Source organism: Hippichthys cyanospilos, chromosome 3 (genome assembly GCF_059441005.1).
Source record: "Hippichthys cyanospilos isolate Australia breed blue-spotted pipefish chromosome 3, RoL_Hcya_1.0, whole genome shotgun sequence".
In the NCBI taxonomy this organism is placed as follows: domain Eukaryota; kingdom Metazoa; phylum Chordata; class Actinopteri; order Syngnathiformes; family Syngnathidae; genus Hippichthys; species Hippichthys cyanospilos.
Window position 1 is genome coordinate 27,902,461 of NC_142371.1, and position 18,466 is coordinate 27,920,926.

Genomic DNA, 18,466 nt, shown 5'->3' on the forward strand with positions numbered 1-18,466 from the left:
AAGCGCCTTCGAGGCGTCATCTAGGCGGAAATGATTATGTCCGCTGAACGCTTTATTTTGAATGCCATATTTGCGCTATAACCGGAAGTAAATTGGGTACCGGTCGAAAGTGGCGTAAATGGCTGACTCTTTGATCTGACATGAATTGTTAAAAATCCGTTCAACCACAATGTTGCGTTCTATTAAAGCAAGTGTTTATCTTGTTTTTCACTGACTATGATGGATTACCGACCCGTTCTGGAGTTTGCTACATTCACCAGGGTTGCTTCGTTGTTTTTGCAGGTACGATTGGTCTTTTGCAGTCAGGTTATTAGATATAATGTATGGCTTTTAATCTAATACGAGTTACGTCATGGAGGTCTACAATAGGAATGGGTGAATTTAAAAATTAATAATAAAATTATAAATTATCAGGTAAAGATTGCGTGGGTTATTCACAGATTAGGTTTTAAAAGGTATGTAAAATTATTCATTTTTAGTGGTAATTCCACCCATCCATTTTCTACTACCGCTTGTCCTTATTTGTGTCGCAGGGCTACTGGTGCCTATCCCAGCTGTCAATGAGCACTAGTTGGGGGACACCCTGAAATGGTAGCCATCCAATTGCAGGGCACACAGAGATGAACAACCATTTACGTACCCAATCACACCTAAGGGCAATTTTCGAGTGCCTAATTCACCTACCACGCATGCTTTTGGAATGGAATGGAGAGAAACCACGCAGGCTCAGCGAGAAATGCAAACTCCACACAGAAAAGCTGGAGCGAGGTGGATTTTAACCCGGGTGTGCTAACCACTGCGCCAGTGAGCCACCCTTAGTAGTAATTCTTTTTTAGTAAGTCTAATTTTAGTATTTTTTAACAATTTGCAAGGAATAGGCTGAGCCTTTTTTTTCCCTCTTTTTATTACTCTAAATGTCTATGCTGTTTCACTGTGTAGTTAACAATGTATTTACATATGACTTAAACATCTTCCAACAGGCTCTCTTGAACGCTGCCATTCCTGACCATGACGCTGATGCATTCAGGCCCCCACGGACGGAAGAGCCTCTGTTCTTGGACTCTGCGACGGAGTGGTTATTCGGTGGTCTCAGCAACTGGGACGCCGAGCATTACCTCTTCATCGCTGAGAGAGGATACGTCTACGAGCACAACTTTGCTTTCTTTCCCCTTTTCCCCATCATCTTGCGGGGTTTGGCCGACACGCTGCTGTGGCCCCTGGGCGGCTGGTTGAGCCTGCGAGGCCGTTTGCTGGTGGCCGTCGCTCTTGGCAACAGCATGCTGTTCCTCCTGAGCGTGGTGGCCTTGCTCGCGCTCAGTCGGGCGGTTATGCAGGACAGACGCCTGGCTCTGCTTTCCACCTTGCTCTACTGCATCACGCCAGCCAATGTTTTTATGACAGCCGGCTATGCAGAGAGTCTGTTTGCCGCGCTCACGTTTGGAGGGCTGTTCCTGCTGGAAAAAGGTTTCATCTTGACAGCCTGCCTGGCGTTCAGCATAGCCACAGCGGCGCGGTCCAACGGACTAGTCAATATAGGTTTTCTTCTCTATCTTCCGTCAATATACGCCATATCCCAGATCCGTTTATATCGTTCCATCGCAAAAGGCCACAAGAAGATCTTCTACTACATTTGGGTCGTCACCCGGCTCCTGCTCACCTCTCTGCTAGGAGCAGCCGTCATTGCTCTTCCCTTCTGCGCTTTTCAGTACTACGGCTATAGAACTTTTTGTACTCCTACAGCCTCCTTAGAGCGAATCCCGCTGGCTCTTATCTCCTTGGCTGAACAGAAGGGATACCGTATTGCAGATGAAAATAGTCCTCCACCTCTCTGGTGCATGAGACCTCTCCCCCTAATTTATTCCCATATCCAAGACGTGTACTGGAATGTGGGCTTCCTTCGTTACTTTGAACTGAAACAAATACCAAACTTCCTCCTTGCTTTCCCCATGGCAACTTTGGGCGTAATGGCAGCTTATGCTTATTTCCAAGCAAACCCAGAGCTGTGTTTCAGACTCGGACTTTGGGAGACGGGTTGGAAGAAAGGCCTCGACAAACCAATACCAGGATTTTTAAATCCTCGAGTCTTTGTATATGTTGTGCATTCCACTGCTCTCCTGGTGTTTGGAACCTTGTGCATGCATGTGCAGGTAAGAATATAACTACAAAATGGTAAATGGTCCGTATCAATATTATATATATTTTTTATTTATACTATAAATTCATGTTAACTCAGAAAAACAAATTGCAACCATATTAGAATCTTGCAAAAACCTTGCATTTCAGGTAACAAATAAAATGAAACAGCATGTTTGTTAAGCCAGTAAAGGTCCTATGCCACGTAGGGGCAAAAGTTGGAGCGTGTCAGCAAAAGTAGAAGCTCTTTAGAGCTCGTCCAATTTTTCTTAAGATGTTCTTAAAGCATTTTAAAAATAGTCTTAATTGTTTTCATGTCCCTTCTTGTACTCCATTTTGCTGCATGTCTCCAAGTAGACCTCAGTGCTACCTGGCATTTTGCTCCACATACTCCTTAGAATGCAGACAATATTAAAATCAGGCTTTTCTGTGTTCTGTAAAAAATAATTGAAAACAAGAAAATATTTTTTAATAATCTGTGAAACTGCAGGTGCAATTGTGTGAAAAATGAACCATGATAAAGAAGGGATTTGCTAAATTACTTTCATTAAAGTTTACCATTGAACATTCTTTCCTTCTTCTATGTTTTCAGGTCCTAACCAGATTTCTGGCCTCCTCGTCACCTGTGCCCTTCTGGATCAGTGCTCACCTGCTACTCCTCAACGAGCCGCTTCTTCACCGAAGAAAAACATCCACCCCGAACGTTCAGCTGAAGACTCCTTCCAGAAACGGATGCAAACACACACCCACAAATCCCATCATTGCATTGATACCACATATCACAATGTGCTCTTCCACCACAAAAAGCATCTTGGGCTATTTTCTGTCTTACTGGGTGCTGGGCTTGGCAATGCATTGTAATCGTCTACCGTGGACTTGATTGAGTATATGGCTGAAGAATGCCATATTAGTTTGTTACTAGGTTAATTACTAGGGATGAGCATTTGACTAAATTGCCTGGAAAAGAGTTAACAATCCATAGATTGTTCTGTTTTTTTTCTTCTTCTTTTTTTAAGCATTTTTAGCAATATGGGGGAGTCTGGCAATGTTCTGAGCATCGTTTCTCTGCTGGTGTTTTTTAACAAGAATGCCATCTCATAATGTATTTCTTTAGGTCTGAAACTAGTTGGTTGTAGGACATTAGTCCGCCCAATTTTGCCTCTGTTGTGTCAAGAATTACTAGTTATCACTTCCACAAAATCTTCTCAATGATCAGTTGAATATCATGCCCATTCATAGTTGTGAGCCATTTTCTTGTTCATCTTAATTAGGCATTCATTTAAGTTACTGTAAGGTGTAGCAGCGACCTGAAATGCACTTGAAACTTGAAAGTATAATTTATTTATCTTTGTTGTACCAGTGGTTAGACTGGAGATAAACAAAAATGCATTCTGTCACTGATGCCACTGATTAAATGTGATGAATATTTGTTTTTATGTTGACTGTACATATTTTTAAAATTCAACTTTCATTTTGAATGTGAATGGAAAATAAGGGCATTAAATTGCATGCTTTCTGTGAAACAATTGTGCTCTATGTGAATTCATCTGCCCATATTTTGAGCACCAACCTAACAAATTATATATATATATATATATATATATATATATATATATATATATATATATATATATATATATATGTGTGTGTGTGTGTGTGTGTGTGTGTGTGTGTGTGTGTGTGTGTGTGTGTGTGTGTGTGTGTTGGAGATTGTTAAATGGATATTTTACCTATCAACCCATCACCAAACCTCAGTTTACGAATATCACATGACCAACCCCCCACAAAAAAAACAAAAACAAAAAAAAAACAGGTGCGTTGTGATTGGACATTACCTGAGCCCTGCGCACGCGTTACATCATTTTCGGTCGACAGCAAGTGGCAAAGTTACGTTTTTAAAGGCATTTACAGTATGCAATACAGTGTATGAAAATTAAATTATCAAATTAATTACTGACTAAATAACATTTTTACTTAAATAAATATTGCCTTGATGAAAACAAAAAGCTTAGTGTACTCCATTTAAATAATATTTAGCCAGTTATAAGAAAATTGATCAAATACAGATTTGATTTAGTTAATTTTACCCGAGGTAAAAAAAAAAACACACACTCAATACAACACAAACACTTTAAACTTTTAATTTGAAACAAAAAAACAACAAAAATGTTACCCCTGTTTACAAATCGTCCGTAACGTCGCTGCGTCGTGACGTCATTGTCGACGGAAAGAGAAAAGGATGTATTGCATTGCAGCATCAAGCTGGACGCGAAGCTCGTCGGCTAGTCGGAATTGTTAAAAAATAATTCATACGTTGTTGTGGTTTATCTTACGGAGATGGCAACAAGCCCTAGGTCGACTAGGAAGCGGTTTTATGTCGGAGAAGTCAATTACGAAGACGAATGTCTTTGCAGGTCCGCTAGCTAATGTTAGCATTGAGGATGAGAAACGTCGTCGGGGGATGCTAACCCCAATAGCCCCCTTTTGCAATGACTGAGCTCGTTTTCTTTTAAAACCCCGACTGACAAGATATCGTAGCCGGTGTCTATCTACCTCCGAACAGCGGCGGTTCTGCTTACATGATGAGAAACTGTGAGTATCAGCAAATCGACCCGCTGGCTTTGTCGGTGGCACCCGCTTCAGCTCAGAACCACACCGACAAGAAAGCGGAGCGGCTGCGGAGAAAATGGGAAGTGTTCCCGGGGAAGAACCGATTTTTCTGTGACGGACGTGTCATCGTGGCCAGACAGAGCGGCGTCCTCCCTCTGACACTGGGGCTTATTGTTGTCACCTGTGGCCTTTTCTTTGCGTTCGAGTAAGTGCTAAAGCATTGTGTGTTGTATTGACAATCACTGAACTTGTGTACACGTGTCACTGCAAAATGTTTCGTCATTAGCAAACCTATTTGGTTGCGATAAACATGCACACGCTTTCTTTTTCTAGTTGCCCATTTCTTGTGAAGCATCTGACAGTCTTCATCCCGGTGATCGGCGGGGTGCTTTTCGTGTTTGTGGTCCTCTCCCTATTGAGAACCAGCTTCACAGACCCAGGCATCCTACCCAGGGCCACCTTAGATGAAGCTGCAGACATAGAGAAGCAAATAGGTAAGGCATACTCATTACACAGACAGATGGGGGCGAAACAGCTTTGCCATATGGGGACATCTGTGAGGGACTACAGTACACTCCCAAACCTAAGTAGCTTACTTAAGCGTCATTATTGGAAAGGCAAAGCAGCTGCACATTTGTTCCTGACTAACTTGTGCACGAAAAACATTTGTTCTTTTCTAAGATACCTCAGGATCCTCATCCTATCGCCCCCCTCCACGAACCAAGGAGATCCTCATCAACCAGCAGGTGGTCAAACTCAAGTACTGCTTTACGTGTAAAATGTTTCGTCCACCTCGGACCTCACACTGCAGCCTTTGTGACAACTGTGTGGGTAAGAATATGGTCATAAGTTGCAAATGTTTCCACCCCCACTTGACACTATTTTAGCAAAAGACTGGATCATTTGGAAGCACTCATATTAAGGTCCACTTACTTGAAAAAAAAGGGGAATTCATGAGACTATGAAAATGTACAGAAAGAGGGAAATGCAGGTGATATTTCTATTTATTCTGTAACAGGCAACATGAACATTTTAGGTCAAATCAGATAGTTTAAATCTAAATACATTGAATTAAACATGTACAGTTTCTTGAGTTTAGCAGTTGACTGGCAGCCAGTCAAAGTTGTACCCTGCTTGCTAAATAAAAAAAGGCTCAGGCTCACCCACGAAAATCTTTATTTACTTTAATTTTTTGTTATTTTTTTTTTTTAAGGATCCCTACGAGGCCCCGATTACACACATTTCATTACAACAATCATCCATTGCATTTTCATCCATCAATTTTCTACCACTTTATTCTGGAGTCGGGTCGCAGGTTAAACAAAACAATCAAAACCTTTACAAAAAAACAAAACAAGCACATTCATCAGAAAGCATGGCGTTCATGATTAAATACTTGGAATGAGTAAAGAAAAACACGGTATCTCCATGGGTCTCGGACAAGGCAGATTATTGCATTTGAATGGTGCAAATTACTCACGATTTTTTTCAAACGTCAGTACTGGCATTTGGAATGTTAAGGGAGTAACTGAATAGCTTAAAATGGATTTGTTAACTAAGCAGACCGATTATGAATAGAGGTCTTGTGCAGTTGTCATAAACCTAACAAATCTAATAGCAGTATGATAAACTATCTACTTATTTGAATTTTGAGTTCAGGGAATGCATATTAATAATGTCTGCAGAAACTTGTTACATCTGTTTCCTATTCTGCGGCAAAAGAAAAACAACAAAAAAGCACTTAAAAAAAGATGTTCGTGTAGATGCTTACTTGTTGCGAAACAAATAAAACCACATTTGTTTAAATATGAATATTGATTGTAAACTCGTGTTTGGCACTTATTCTGACCTTGGTGCAACTTTTACTATTTCCAAATGATTCCAGTTCAACTTTTCACGGAAATTTACTGTTGTCTTTCCAGTATTCAGCGGTGGTTCTCAAACGTTTTCAGTGATGTACCTCTTGTGATACATTTGTTGAGCCAAGTACGCCCTTAACCAGCGCAACGCATCTTTGGATTAAAAAAAAAAAAAAAAAAAAAAAAAGACTACGTAAAACAGTGGTGTGCCATCCATGTCTAATTTAATACATTTAGGAACTATATTTGTACGAGTATTTCTAGGATTTTTTTTCAGCAACCCCAGAAGATAGATGGCATAGCAACGGTTTAATTTGAGGCTTGTCTGCCAATTAAACAAAATGCATACAGCATTTAGCAAAGGAGTCACTACAACACAATTCAACATCAAGATGCTTCATGTTCCAATTAATTTGCTCTTACTTTGAAAATGCAATTGCAATGTTCATGCCAGGGCATAAAAAAGTGTTACATTAGATTTGCTGATACCAGCAGAGACCATGTTAAAATTTGACATACCTCCTCAAGTGCCTTCACTTACCCTCACAGGTAATCATACCCCCATTTGAGTCGTGTTGATGTACAAAACAATTTATTACGAAATCCCCTTGCATTCCTAGTCATGCCTAAACATACGATCAAGCTGTTATAAAGTGAAAATGCTTTCATTGCCGCTTTGTGTGTTCTATTTTCAGAGAGGTTTGATCATCACTGCCCATGGGTGGGAAACTGTGTGGGCAAGCGCAATTATCGCTTTTTTTACAGTTTCATCATCTCCCTGTCTTTTTTGACATCTTTTATATTTGGCTGCGTCATAGCACACATTACCTTGCGTAAGTTCATCACACTCAAGCTCCCATTGAGATAACCAATATCATCCTTGTACAATACCCCGCTGTCTTTTGTGTGCAGGTTCTCAATCGGGTAAAAGCCTCATCCAAGCCATCCAGGAGAGCCCTGCCAGATATCCTTTTTTCCCCCTTATTTTTTCCTTTGGCCTAATTGTATTCTTTTGAAAATGCATGCGATGTTGGTTTAATTGTGGCAAGAATAACGGAGGCTGTCAAGACATTCGCCAGTCTAAGCCAGGGCTTAATAGGATCAGTGTTAGCACACAGCAAGGCAGATGGCTTTCAAGCAAGAGGATCGCCTCGTGCCACTGACGTCATACATTGCACTTTTGTTATTTTTGGAAAACTATTTTGACTTTGTGTGAGCGCATGACACTTAAATGCTCCAAATCCCCTATAGTGGTATTCAACACCACAACAATAGCAGCTATGATGACAGGCAGAAATACATATTTACCCTGCTGTGGGTAATACTTAACACATTTTTTTTCTTAGTGGAAACCTCAAAAGGAGATTTTTTTTGGTTGCACTCCAAAATAGGCACACTTGCATTGTCCAATGAGAATTATTAGAAAAGCTGTGTTCTAAATGTAGCATTTACAAATGTAATAATTCTCAGCGAGGCAAGAGTTTGTTGATAGCTGTCAAACTATTCCTTGACTTTGGTTTTGTACTGTGGTGGAGCTGGTCATTTGTTTCTTCTCCATCTGGTCTATTCTGGGCCTCTCAGGCTTCCATACCTACCTAGTAGCCTCCAACCTTACTACAAATGAGGACGTAAGTAAACCTTACACCACACATAGGACAATTCAATTCTCTATCCCTTTTTTAAACACTCAGTTACAATAACTGCATCCTTCGTTGTTCACTTTCTAGATTAAGGGCTCCTGGTCAAGTAAAAGGGGTGCAGAGGAGTCTGGGAACCCATACACGTATAACAGTATCCTAGCCAACTGCTGTGTGACATTATGTGGCCCCATGCCCCCAAGGTGTGTAACATTTTAACACATAAGTTAACATGGCAAAAATGAACAATAAATCCAGTCCAGTAAATGTAGCTCAGTTTCTCAAAGGTGATATCTTGTGATATGGATTGCAGATTCATTGAAACTGAAACTACAATGGCATAGGCCACTTGATTGTACTTGCTGTAATTACCATGCTTCACCTGCCTTAAAACAGGCTGTACTTCATATTATTCATTCAACAATTCTCTTTCTTTGTTTTATAGTCATGCTTGCCTCATACAAACGACAGCACCTTTTGCATCAATGCGTGCACTTTTTATTTATATAATTAGTACACACTGTACCTTTTTCATTTATTTCTGCACTCTGCATCTTTTCAGGGAGAAAAGTATTTTAAGCCTTTCTGTATGTCTGGCACAAACTAAGCTTTCTAAAATACAAATAAAAAAGCAGCTCTGCCGGTTGAAGCCCGGTAATGCATTTTCTCAATTAATTTACAATAAATTGAATCCAAATAATTGATTATGCCCTTTCCTATTTTTTAATGTAAACATTGCGATTGCAGTTTAATACGCCACTGTTTATTTATTTATTTTCTCACAAACAATTAACTCATTCACTCCCATTGATTGATGTGAACATTAATGTTCATTTTTTTAGTGGACTGGTAGTAAATAAGTTTACAAATTCACCCTCCCTTTCAAATATATAACTCAGAACAGTGCCGGTGAATGAGTTAATGCGATCTTGAATTTCAATCAAAGTGTCAAAATTCCAATCTCCAATCCAAAAATACTTATCTGTATTGTATTTTTCAAACGGTATCTGAAAGTGGCCGGCACTGAATAAACTAATCTCAAATTAATTAATTTAATTAATATGAATATATTTCAACAAACGATATCAAATGTAATCCTATCGAATGCAGTGTAAACATATACTAAATTGAAATACAGTTAGAAATCAAACTAAAGTTAAGATTACTACAATAAAGCAAAAAAATAAATAAATAATGGCCTCACCACTTCAACATAGCCTACTTTTCCCATTTCATGAAACATGAGACTGCGCTTCTTAAACACTGAATTTATAATGTACATCAATAGATAAATATCATATCCAAATAGAACAAAAAATACAGAGTTCCAATTAATAACTTCACATGTACTCAAGTGTGAAAAAAGTAATATCATACCTGCTTATATGATGTAACATGTTTCGATTTCAAAAACTGCTTTAGAGCCAACCGGCATGACAAGCAGCAGTAGCGCTGTATCAATTACAAGAGAAGGAGCATCAGTTTGTCTTTTTTCAGACAGTTCTTAAATCTGATGCCGCAACACAGTGCCACATAAAGACAAATTTATTCTCTTAGTATGTGACCGCTGACAATCAAGGTGCATCCATTTTATAATTTGTTCCGTTTGTTCGATACTTGCCTCAAAGTCCCATGAGACTGGAAACTCCCTGAAAATGAGTCACATTTATTCTGGTATTTCAGTGTTGACATATCAGTTGGATATAAATGAAATTGCGGCTTTTGCAAGTTGCAACTCACGCTAAATCAAACCATGATTATCTTGTTAAAGCAATCTATCATTCATCTCTAATTCTGTGTCACAATCACGACACACTGTTGTGGGGTTTTTTAGACCTGTTGAACTTGTTGATTCCAAAAATGACACAGGGCTGCCATCATCTATTGTTTCGTACAGTCTGATTGATAGGAGAGGCTTCCTGCCACCTGAAGAGTCCATCCCTACTGTGCATGCCTCAGAGATTGAGCTGCCTTCCTTTGCGGCCAAGAATGACGCGAACATGGTATGTTTGATCTCACTTTGGTTTCCCCTGTACTCCCAGCCCCTTGTTTTTTGTTATTATTATTATTTTTTTTAAAGAATGTCCCCCTTCTACTCTTCTTTGTACAGTATGGAGTTGTTCAAGTTTCTCGTTAGCCACTTTCAGTCCAAAAATCCCAGGAACTCTTAAGTTCCTGGTAGGAGAAATTCCTGGTCCGAGGTTATTGAGTGTAGCCCATGAATTTGCATTCTCACTTTGTGACAGTGGCCAAGGAACTTTATTAAAATCAGGCTAAACGTGAAGCACAAGTGGCGCTAACCAAAAAAGCTGAATGAAAAATAAGCAGGATGATGAACAAAAGAAGCATTGTGATTTGTTGTAAAACAAATCAACAAATTTGTTTTTGAAAACAAACAATGAATGGAGCCAAATAAGCTTTTTCTTTATTTATATTCAGCTTTGTTAGGAAGATCCTAATAAATTGATATTCGTCTTCAGAGCTGCGCTATCTAGCAACAAAGTTACGGTTGCTGGTGGAGCAAGCACTTTAGTCTTTACAGCGAGTGCTTTTTAACAGGAAGCCTGGTAAAAATACAGGGACTGTGAAGTCGAGTCGGGAACGTTAATTTATAAAGCACATTTAGAAGGACCATGGTCATTTAAACTGCTGTACAATAAAATAACGTAGATAAAAACGTAAAACACATAAAACAAGTGAACAAGCTAATACTCAGACAGCTCTGCAACGAAGGTGTCAGCTTTCAAGGCGTATTAAAAGCAAGCGAGAAGAAGTAGGTTTTCAAGAGGCATTTAAAAGCAACGAGGGTCTGGGCAGATCTAACAGACAGAGGCAGACCATTCCAGAACCTTGGAGTGGCTGCTGCAAAGGCTTGGTTGCCACGAGTCTTTAGCCTGGTCTCAATCGGAGCCAGCAGCATCTGGTCTACAGACCGGAGGGCTGGAACTGGGGTGTGGTAATGCAGGAGTTCAGCTAAGTAAAAGGGGGCCATTCCATCTAGGGCTTGAAATGTGATCAATAATATTTGAAAGTTTATCCTGAAGGGAATGGGTAACCAGTGCAGGGAGGCCAGCACTGGAGTGATGTGCCTGTGTGTATCTTGGTGCGAGTGAGAAGATGAGCAGCTGCATTTTGAACCATCTGAAGCCATTCAATGGAGGACTGGTTGAGGCCACCGAGCAGGGAGTTACACTAATCTAGCCTTGATGAAATGAAGCAGTGAAATAGACGCTCCAAATCTGCTCTTGCAAGTTAGATTTTAGTTTTAGCAAGTAGCCTCAACTGGAAGAAACTGGTTTTGACAACCCTTATATTTTGACTCCACGTCGCAATACTGCTCAACGAAGGCGGGCGTCTCGTCAGCTACTCGCCTGTTCTTGTTGAAACAAATTTCTACCCCCTCGATGGTCCCGGGTAGGTAGACGAAGACCCTAGTATGGAAGATGTTCTCAGGCAGACCTTGGTGGAACTGTTTCAGACCCGGAACGTTTTGTGTGAGAACGCAGGCGGGTTACTCAAACTATTAGAGTTAACCAGAAATATCCTTATTTGGTTCCTGTGGCTTGAAAGAATCTATTGGTTACTGCAATCTGATGGAACTTGAAATATGTAAACATAAAATCAAAATGAATGAATAATTCCAGCTCTAATCTAATGAAGGCACATACTTAATATATACATAACAGAAGGATTGAGATCTTATGTGCTATCTTGGTCCTTTTTGGCTCTTCTGATGATGCGGAAGAATGCCATACACTGACCATTTAATATAGCACACTCGGGTTAAAGCTCATGAATGAGTAAACTAAAATGCTTTGTCCTTGTAGGAAATCATTTGTATTGGAATCAGTGACTAAACAGACTTGCAAACGTCTTAAAATAATTGTTCATAGTAATAGATTCGTTGGTTTGTTGTTGTGCCAATCTTGAACTTGCAGAATTTGCGCCTAAAAGCGGAAGTCCATTCACCAGCCAGGAACATGTTGAAACATGTTTGATCTGCTAGTTGAGCTTGTTCAACTACATCACAGTCAGGTTGTTTTCGGTCACAAAACATGTGTTTCGGTGTTTGGTGTTTGACTTAGGTTGTGGTTGACGCTTTAGGGAGGCTACATTTTGAGGAGTCTAACTTCTTTCAAATAATTTGCATGTAACGTACACAATATTTCAGCATTTTTTGGTCACTGTTGTACATGAATTAACTAAACACAGAACATTTCAACATAACTTTAGAAAAGTGGTATTCTTTTTTAAAGGTTATTTTTGTATTTTGGCAAATTGGGGTCTGTTTTAAGCCTTTCCCTACCGACTTCCTTTTTTTGGGGGGGGCGGGGGGGCATATATTACTTGTTTATAGTTCTAGAATACTTAAAAAAAATATAGTTTCTAAAGTCCTACTTCCATTTCCACCAAGAAATTCCACTGGGACTGTATATCCCAATGACCATGATACTTTTACAAAAGTGAAAGAGAAAAATGAAAAGTGCGAGAGAAGTCAAAATGCCTGCAATACAAAGAAATACAGTGTAATCTATGGTAACGCACGTATATAGCACATATTATCAGTATATTTCTGCTGTACAAGATTGTTAATTCACGAGATATTGTACAACGCAACCTGCCTTGTTGACATTCGGCGCAGCACCGGCTTGTTGTGTGTGGAAAGTTGATAAATGGCACTAGAATCTGTAGGTAGGTGTGTAATAAACTGCTGGGATGTCTTTTCATGTTATCGCTACGATTCCTATACCTACTGCGATTTTTTTTTTTTTTTTGTGAAAAGCTGTGGATCGCATTGGCCCAACAAGAGTGAAAGGGTTAAATGTTATATATATATATATATATATATATATATATATATATATATATATATATATAATGTTTTTTGTTTTTTTTTTTCCCCTGCGAAAAAATGGCATCAGCCTAAGAAATCCATATTGTCTAGGCCCTAGACACAAGACACATTCCTCGGCTTGTCACGTTAACAAATTTATTGCATTGTATGCAGTCCTTTTGTACATGATACGATGTGATGGTGCGGTTGGATTGCTTCTCTGTGGCAGTGCTTGATGCAGACCTAAGCCCCCTCCCGTCCCTAATACCTTGTCATCAAAAGAAGGAAAAATGTTGTAATTGTGAAAAAGCACTTTGTCGAAAAACGGAAAACTACTATAACAAAGCAATAACAAGTCCATATTTTCCTGTCTTGCTACTCTTGTTATATTCTCCCAATCTGCCACACATTATGTATGGACCCTTTCAATGCTCACTGTTGTGCTATATCCATTCCACCCGCCAGGAGGAGACCTGTCAGGATTTTTCTTTGTCCTGCACAGCCTGAAAAACAGTGCAGCCTGTATTAGGTGGATGGTAAGCAAAGGGTCAATCACATCTCAATCACCTGTCTACCTTCCATGACGTGCTGCAGTTTGTTTTTTGTAAATCATGTTTGGTCCAATTTTGTGACTGCTTTGCCTTGACGTTGGGTTTATTCACTAATGTTGAGTGTGCATGCTTCTCTGCAATTTCTCCTTCAAATTTGTGTTCACTCACCTATGTTAGAGCTTGATGGTGGTCACATTTCATGTGCTGACACGATGTTCTGCCCTCTTTGGATTTGAATCATACACCGTCTTATTCATGCACGGTGATGTAAGCAAACACATACTGTACTTGTTTCCCATTCCCCTCGCCGCCAGAGGAGTTAGGAAGCTTCACATCCATCCTCAGCTTGTTCCGTATGGTTGCCTTCTGCGTGCACTGTCTGCATTTAACCTTCCTCTGTGCGTCTCAACAGACTGCCTTCAAAATTCTGGATGCCATCCAAGCTAACTGACCGAGAAGAGTGTACTTTTTGTCTGCTCTTGACGTTTGCTTTCTCTTCCTCTTCACATAGTGCACACAAAGCACCAAAGACGTGCTCGAGAGGATGCTCCACTCCTCCGCCTTTTACGGTCTCTGCCTTCCCGGCACCCCAAAGACCACCCCTCTGGGCCTGGAGGTTACCAGTGCCCCAGGGCAACCCCCAGAGACATCGCCCGCGGCGAGGTGCTCGCACCAGCCCGCAGCCACCCCGTGCGCTCCCTTCTCCAGGAGTAGCACGAGCGACTCGATGCACACCATCAACCCGGCGTTCCGTTTGGCGTCTCCTTCGCCTTCCATCGGTCGAGCCACGCTGGTTCTCGGCGAGGCGCCCGACGTCAAGTTTATCACCTTACCTTGAGCGTATCCAACATGTAGGTCTCACACTTGAGCGTTGACTTCTAGCACCCCTGGACATTTATCATCTGTTTTTATTCATAACAGCACATGCCTACATACCATTTACAGTTCCGAACCACAAGCCATAGAGCCAGGTCAGCCGCAGTGTTTAATTTCCTGCACACATCTTATGCAAACGGCTCAGAAATTCTTGCGGGAGTTGATGGATGGAGCAGCAATTCATTTCAGGAATGACTTTAGGGAAATCACGTAATTGTGATTTTTATGTCTTATTATTATTATTATTGTTATTATTTTTAATGTTTTGTTTTTAACTTTTGATCAGGAGTTTCCAAACTTGGAAAACAGATCTGTTAAACCTGGCGACGTGGCATGGCCATGACATGACGTAAGCTAAAAACTTTAATATACATCCCTTTATTTTCAAAAACAGGATGTAATTTCAAATTCGTAGTCAAATAACTTAAATAAACCAAGATCCAGATGCTATTTTCTTGTAACATGTCAGAAAAAGGGCAAAAATGTTTATATTGTTCTCCCAAAGTAAATGCAAATGTTTGAGATTGATTCAACAAGAATATAAAAGAATATATACTAGTGAAAGATTGAAATTCCAGGGATTTGAACAATTTTAAATTAAACAAGGTGTCAAACTGAATAATCTGTTATTAAACATCATTATTGATTAAATTCATAGTTGATTAGTAGTCGATTATTCTATGTAGTTATACTGGTCATAATTAATCATAAAAGTTGGCTTTCTCCCTCATTCCAAAGACATGCATGCTAGGTTAATTCAGAACTTGTCCATAGGTGTGAATCATGACTGTATTAGTACCGGTAGTTGTTTTATGTGCCCTCTGCTGGACTGGCAACCAGTCTGTTGTGTATTTTGCCTGCTAGGACAGGCTCTTAACTGCGACCCGAGGATAAGAAGCTACGAAAATGGATGAGTTTAAGGGTTTCAATGGACCAAAGACAGAATAGCACACCACTATACATTGGCCTGATTCTTTTTATTTATTTATTTTTTTTCTTGTGAGTCCCATAGTTCTACTCAAAGCCAGTGTCCAGTTTGCCACCCAGTTTTAGAACCCCTGATTTTTGTGGACAGCTAAAATTCTGAATAAGAAAGCAAGATGTTTTTTAACAATCTGTATAATTTTCCTTTGTCATCGGTTCTTCCAGTTACATGCCTTTATGGAATTTGATTTAAGAACAAGGTCATTGTTTTTGGAAGTACTCCTGTTATTTACATTTAAATAAACGATAACCATACTGCGTACTGCTGGCCCCAAGAGGGAAATGTTTTAAAAATGAGTCTGTTTCCTTTCCCTCGAAGCTAGTAGACAGCATGAAAACTGACGTACGTGTTTGCAGTGAAAGGTTTCGATCGTTTTAAATACCAGCTATGTTTGGAATGTGGTTGAGATCGCATCACCCAGCCTTTCTGTGTGGAGTTTGCATGTTCTGTTCCTGCACTTCTGTGGCATTTATCTATTTCTCCCACATAAATGTTAAATATCTTCACTGAAGACTCAAAAATGTCCAGAGCTGTGTCAGTGAGCATCTGTCAAAATGTGACCAGCCATTTGCTAGCAACCAGTTAAAGGTGTACCCTGGTTCTCGCCAAATCTCCCTGGAAAACGCTACAGTTGGGCGAACTTTAGTTTTCACCACTAGGGGCCAGAATATGCACAAGGTTGGTGCCGTCTGCCTCGACAGCACTTCTTTAGTAATAATAGTACAAGTAGACCAAAAGGCCTTTTGATGTTCTGTTTTTTTTTTATGCGTTAAAACGGCACATAGATTTTGAACCAAGTCTGACTGAAGTGACAGTGGAGCTGTAAAAGTTGTTAATAAAACAATCACTTTGTTGACTTGTGTTGCTCCTCTTTGTACCGCTCCCCTCCCCAGAATGACTTTTCCAATTGCGGTGACAGTAAATCAGCAATAGTTGGCCGAATGGAACAAAAAAACGAGGAGACGCATGTTGAGCGCACGTGTTCAAAGCGCGTGTGAAGTGCGATCTCACAATGTGGACAACAGGCGCCCTAAAGCTACACTGGAAGACAGGTGAGGAATGTGAGTGTGTGTCTTGCTAGGATACAGTGTGTATGCAACGAACAACATCTCATGGTCATCCTCAGTGCATGAACAGATACAATTACAGTGCATGAGAATTTCTTTTCTGAAGGAGTTGCCACACAAAAGTGAACATTATGTTTCAATGGCACAACTGGTTTTGCTTGGCACTGCTCATGTCCCAAAGTTTATTCTATGCCCAGTTATGCTTTTAAAAGACTGTTCAGTCTGTAATTACCCAGCTTGAGAAGCAGGGAGAAATTTGTCTGAATGCTGAGAATCATGAAGGGTGGACAGCAAGGGCTAGAGGTTAATGTTTGACTGCATCCAACTGTCAGGTTATACTGTACAAGTCTCCAGTTGTGTTGTTTTGTAATTGTGATACGGAAATCACGAAACTGTGAAAATGCTAATGTAGAGAAAACACGTTTGATTAGAAATCCTGTTCGAACACATTTGCACACTCGTTGAAATCAATTGAAATGTGTTTGAACGAGTCCCCAGCCATTTCGTCCAGGTCCTCTGGGTGGATTCTCAGGTGTTCCCTGACAAACTGAGAGATGGTCTCTCCAGTGTTTCCTGAGTTGGTCCCAGGCTCTTCTCCTAGTCCCAGTGGGACATGGCCAGAACACCTCACCAGGGAGGCATCCTAACCAGATGCCCGAGCCACCTCACTGGCTCCTCTCAACTTGGAAGACCAATAGCCTCTCCCGGATGACCGGGTTTCTCACCTTATCTCCAAGGCACAGCCCAGACACCCAGCCGAATCTGAAATCTCATTCTTTTGGTCACAACCCGCAGGTCCTGAGCATAGGTGAGGGTAGAAACCTAGAGCAACGGGTAAATCGAGAGCTTCACCTTTGGGCTCAGCTTCTTCTTTACCACAACGGACCGTTACAGGGTCTGCATCACAGGCATTGCTGCAACGATCCGCCTGTCAAGCACCCGCACCATCCTGCCCTCACTCGAGAAAAAGACCCAAAGATTCTCAAACTCCTCCACTTGGGGCAGGACTTAGAGGGCACTCCATCCTTTTCTGACTAGGGAACATGTTCTCAGATTTGGAGGTGCTGATCTTCATCCCAACCGCTTCACACTCTGCTATGATCTGCTCCAGTGAGAGTTGGAGATCACTGAAGAATACAACAGGACCGCATCATCTGCAAGATGTTGTTTGCTGCATTGGCACGAACAATAGTCAGTCCCCCCCAACCCCCCTGGCATTATGAGAAAAACTGCCATACGGGAATGTTTCACAAATTTAGCAACCACATTCAAATGTATTCAAATACGTTCAATCTAGTTTTCCAGACTTAGGAAATGCAAACTGAAAAAACACAATTACTCAGTTATATCGTAATGCCATTCATTTCACATATTAACAATAAACCTTGCCCAGATGTGCTGTAAGTCTAAGTTCATTCATGAGGTTGGTGGGTCACTACGAAAATAAGCACCGAAGAACAACCCACACCGCTCCTTTGAGAACCTAGCCAAAGTTTTGATGCTGCTCCATAAGCAAATCATTACATTGCATAGAGTCAACGTCAAAACTTTTTACATGTTACAGCATTCAAAGCACATTCTATATCAGGCTCTTATTAGACTTTGAGGACATGGACCTGAAATTTGATAACGTTGATGGATTTCTGTAAAACTTCAGTTATACGACCGTTGCACTTCAAAAGACTCCTCGCTAAGTCTTGCCGGTTTGGCAAGCGGTATATCACAGTCAAACATAAAACAGATGGACAGACTTTGGCTTGGTCTCTTGCTGAGGGAAAATGCCAAAACTTCACAGACTCAGCAGCTGCGTTGTGATCTGAACCAGGTCCCTCAGTTGCCAAGACGAATACAAATAATTTGCAAGAGGATTGACAATAATTCGATTCAACATGGCAGCACGAGTAGAAGGTGGCC

At 40.6% G+C, this 18,466-nt stretch overlaps 2 protein-coding genes across 2 annotated transcripts; both read left to right on the forward strand.

Moving 5' to 3' along the window:
- Positions 1-92: 92 nt before the first annotated feature.
- Positions 93-3,653, forward strand: LOC148426670 (GPI alpha-1,6-mannosyltransferase 2-like). The gene is made up of 3 exons (XM_088409431.1): positions 93-282; positions 981-2,147; positions 2,726-3,653. Exons 1-3 carry the CDS (start codon positions 217-219, stop codon positions 3,011-3,013), a joined length of 1,521 nt encoding a protein of 506 aa, XP_088265557.1. The 5' UTR covers positions 93-216; the 3' UTR covers positions 3,014-3,653.
- A 721-nt stretch (positions 3,654-4,374) lies between these two features.
- Positions 4,375-16,341, forward strand: LOC148426671 (palmitoyltransferase ZDHHC18-A-like). The gene is made up of 9 exons (XM_088411635.1): positions 4,375-4,948; positions 5,077-5,237; positions 5,425-5,574; positions 7,298-7,435; positions 7,515-7,566; positions 8,128-8,230; positions 8,330-8,442; positions 10,137-10,242; positions 14,136-16,341. Exons 1-9 carry the CDS (start codon positions 4,713-4,715, stop codon positions 14,460-14,462), a joined length of 1,386 nt encoding a protein of 461 aa, XP_088267761.1. The 5' UTR covers positions 4,375-4,712; the 3' UTR covers positions 14,463-16,341.
- Positions 16,342-18,466: the final 2,125 nt, after the last annotated feature.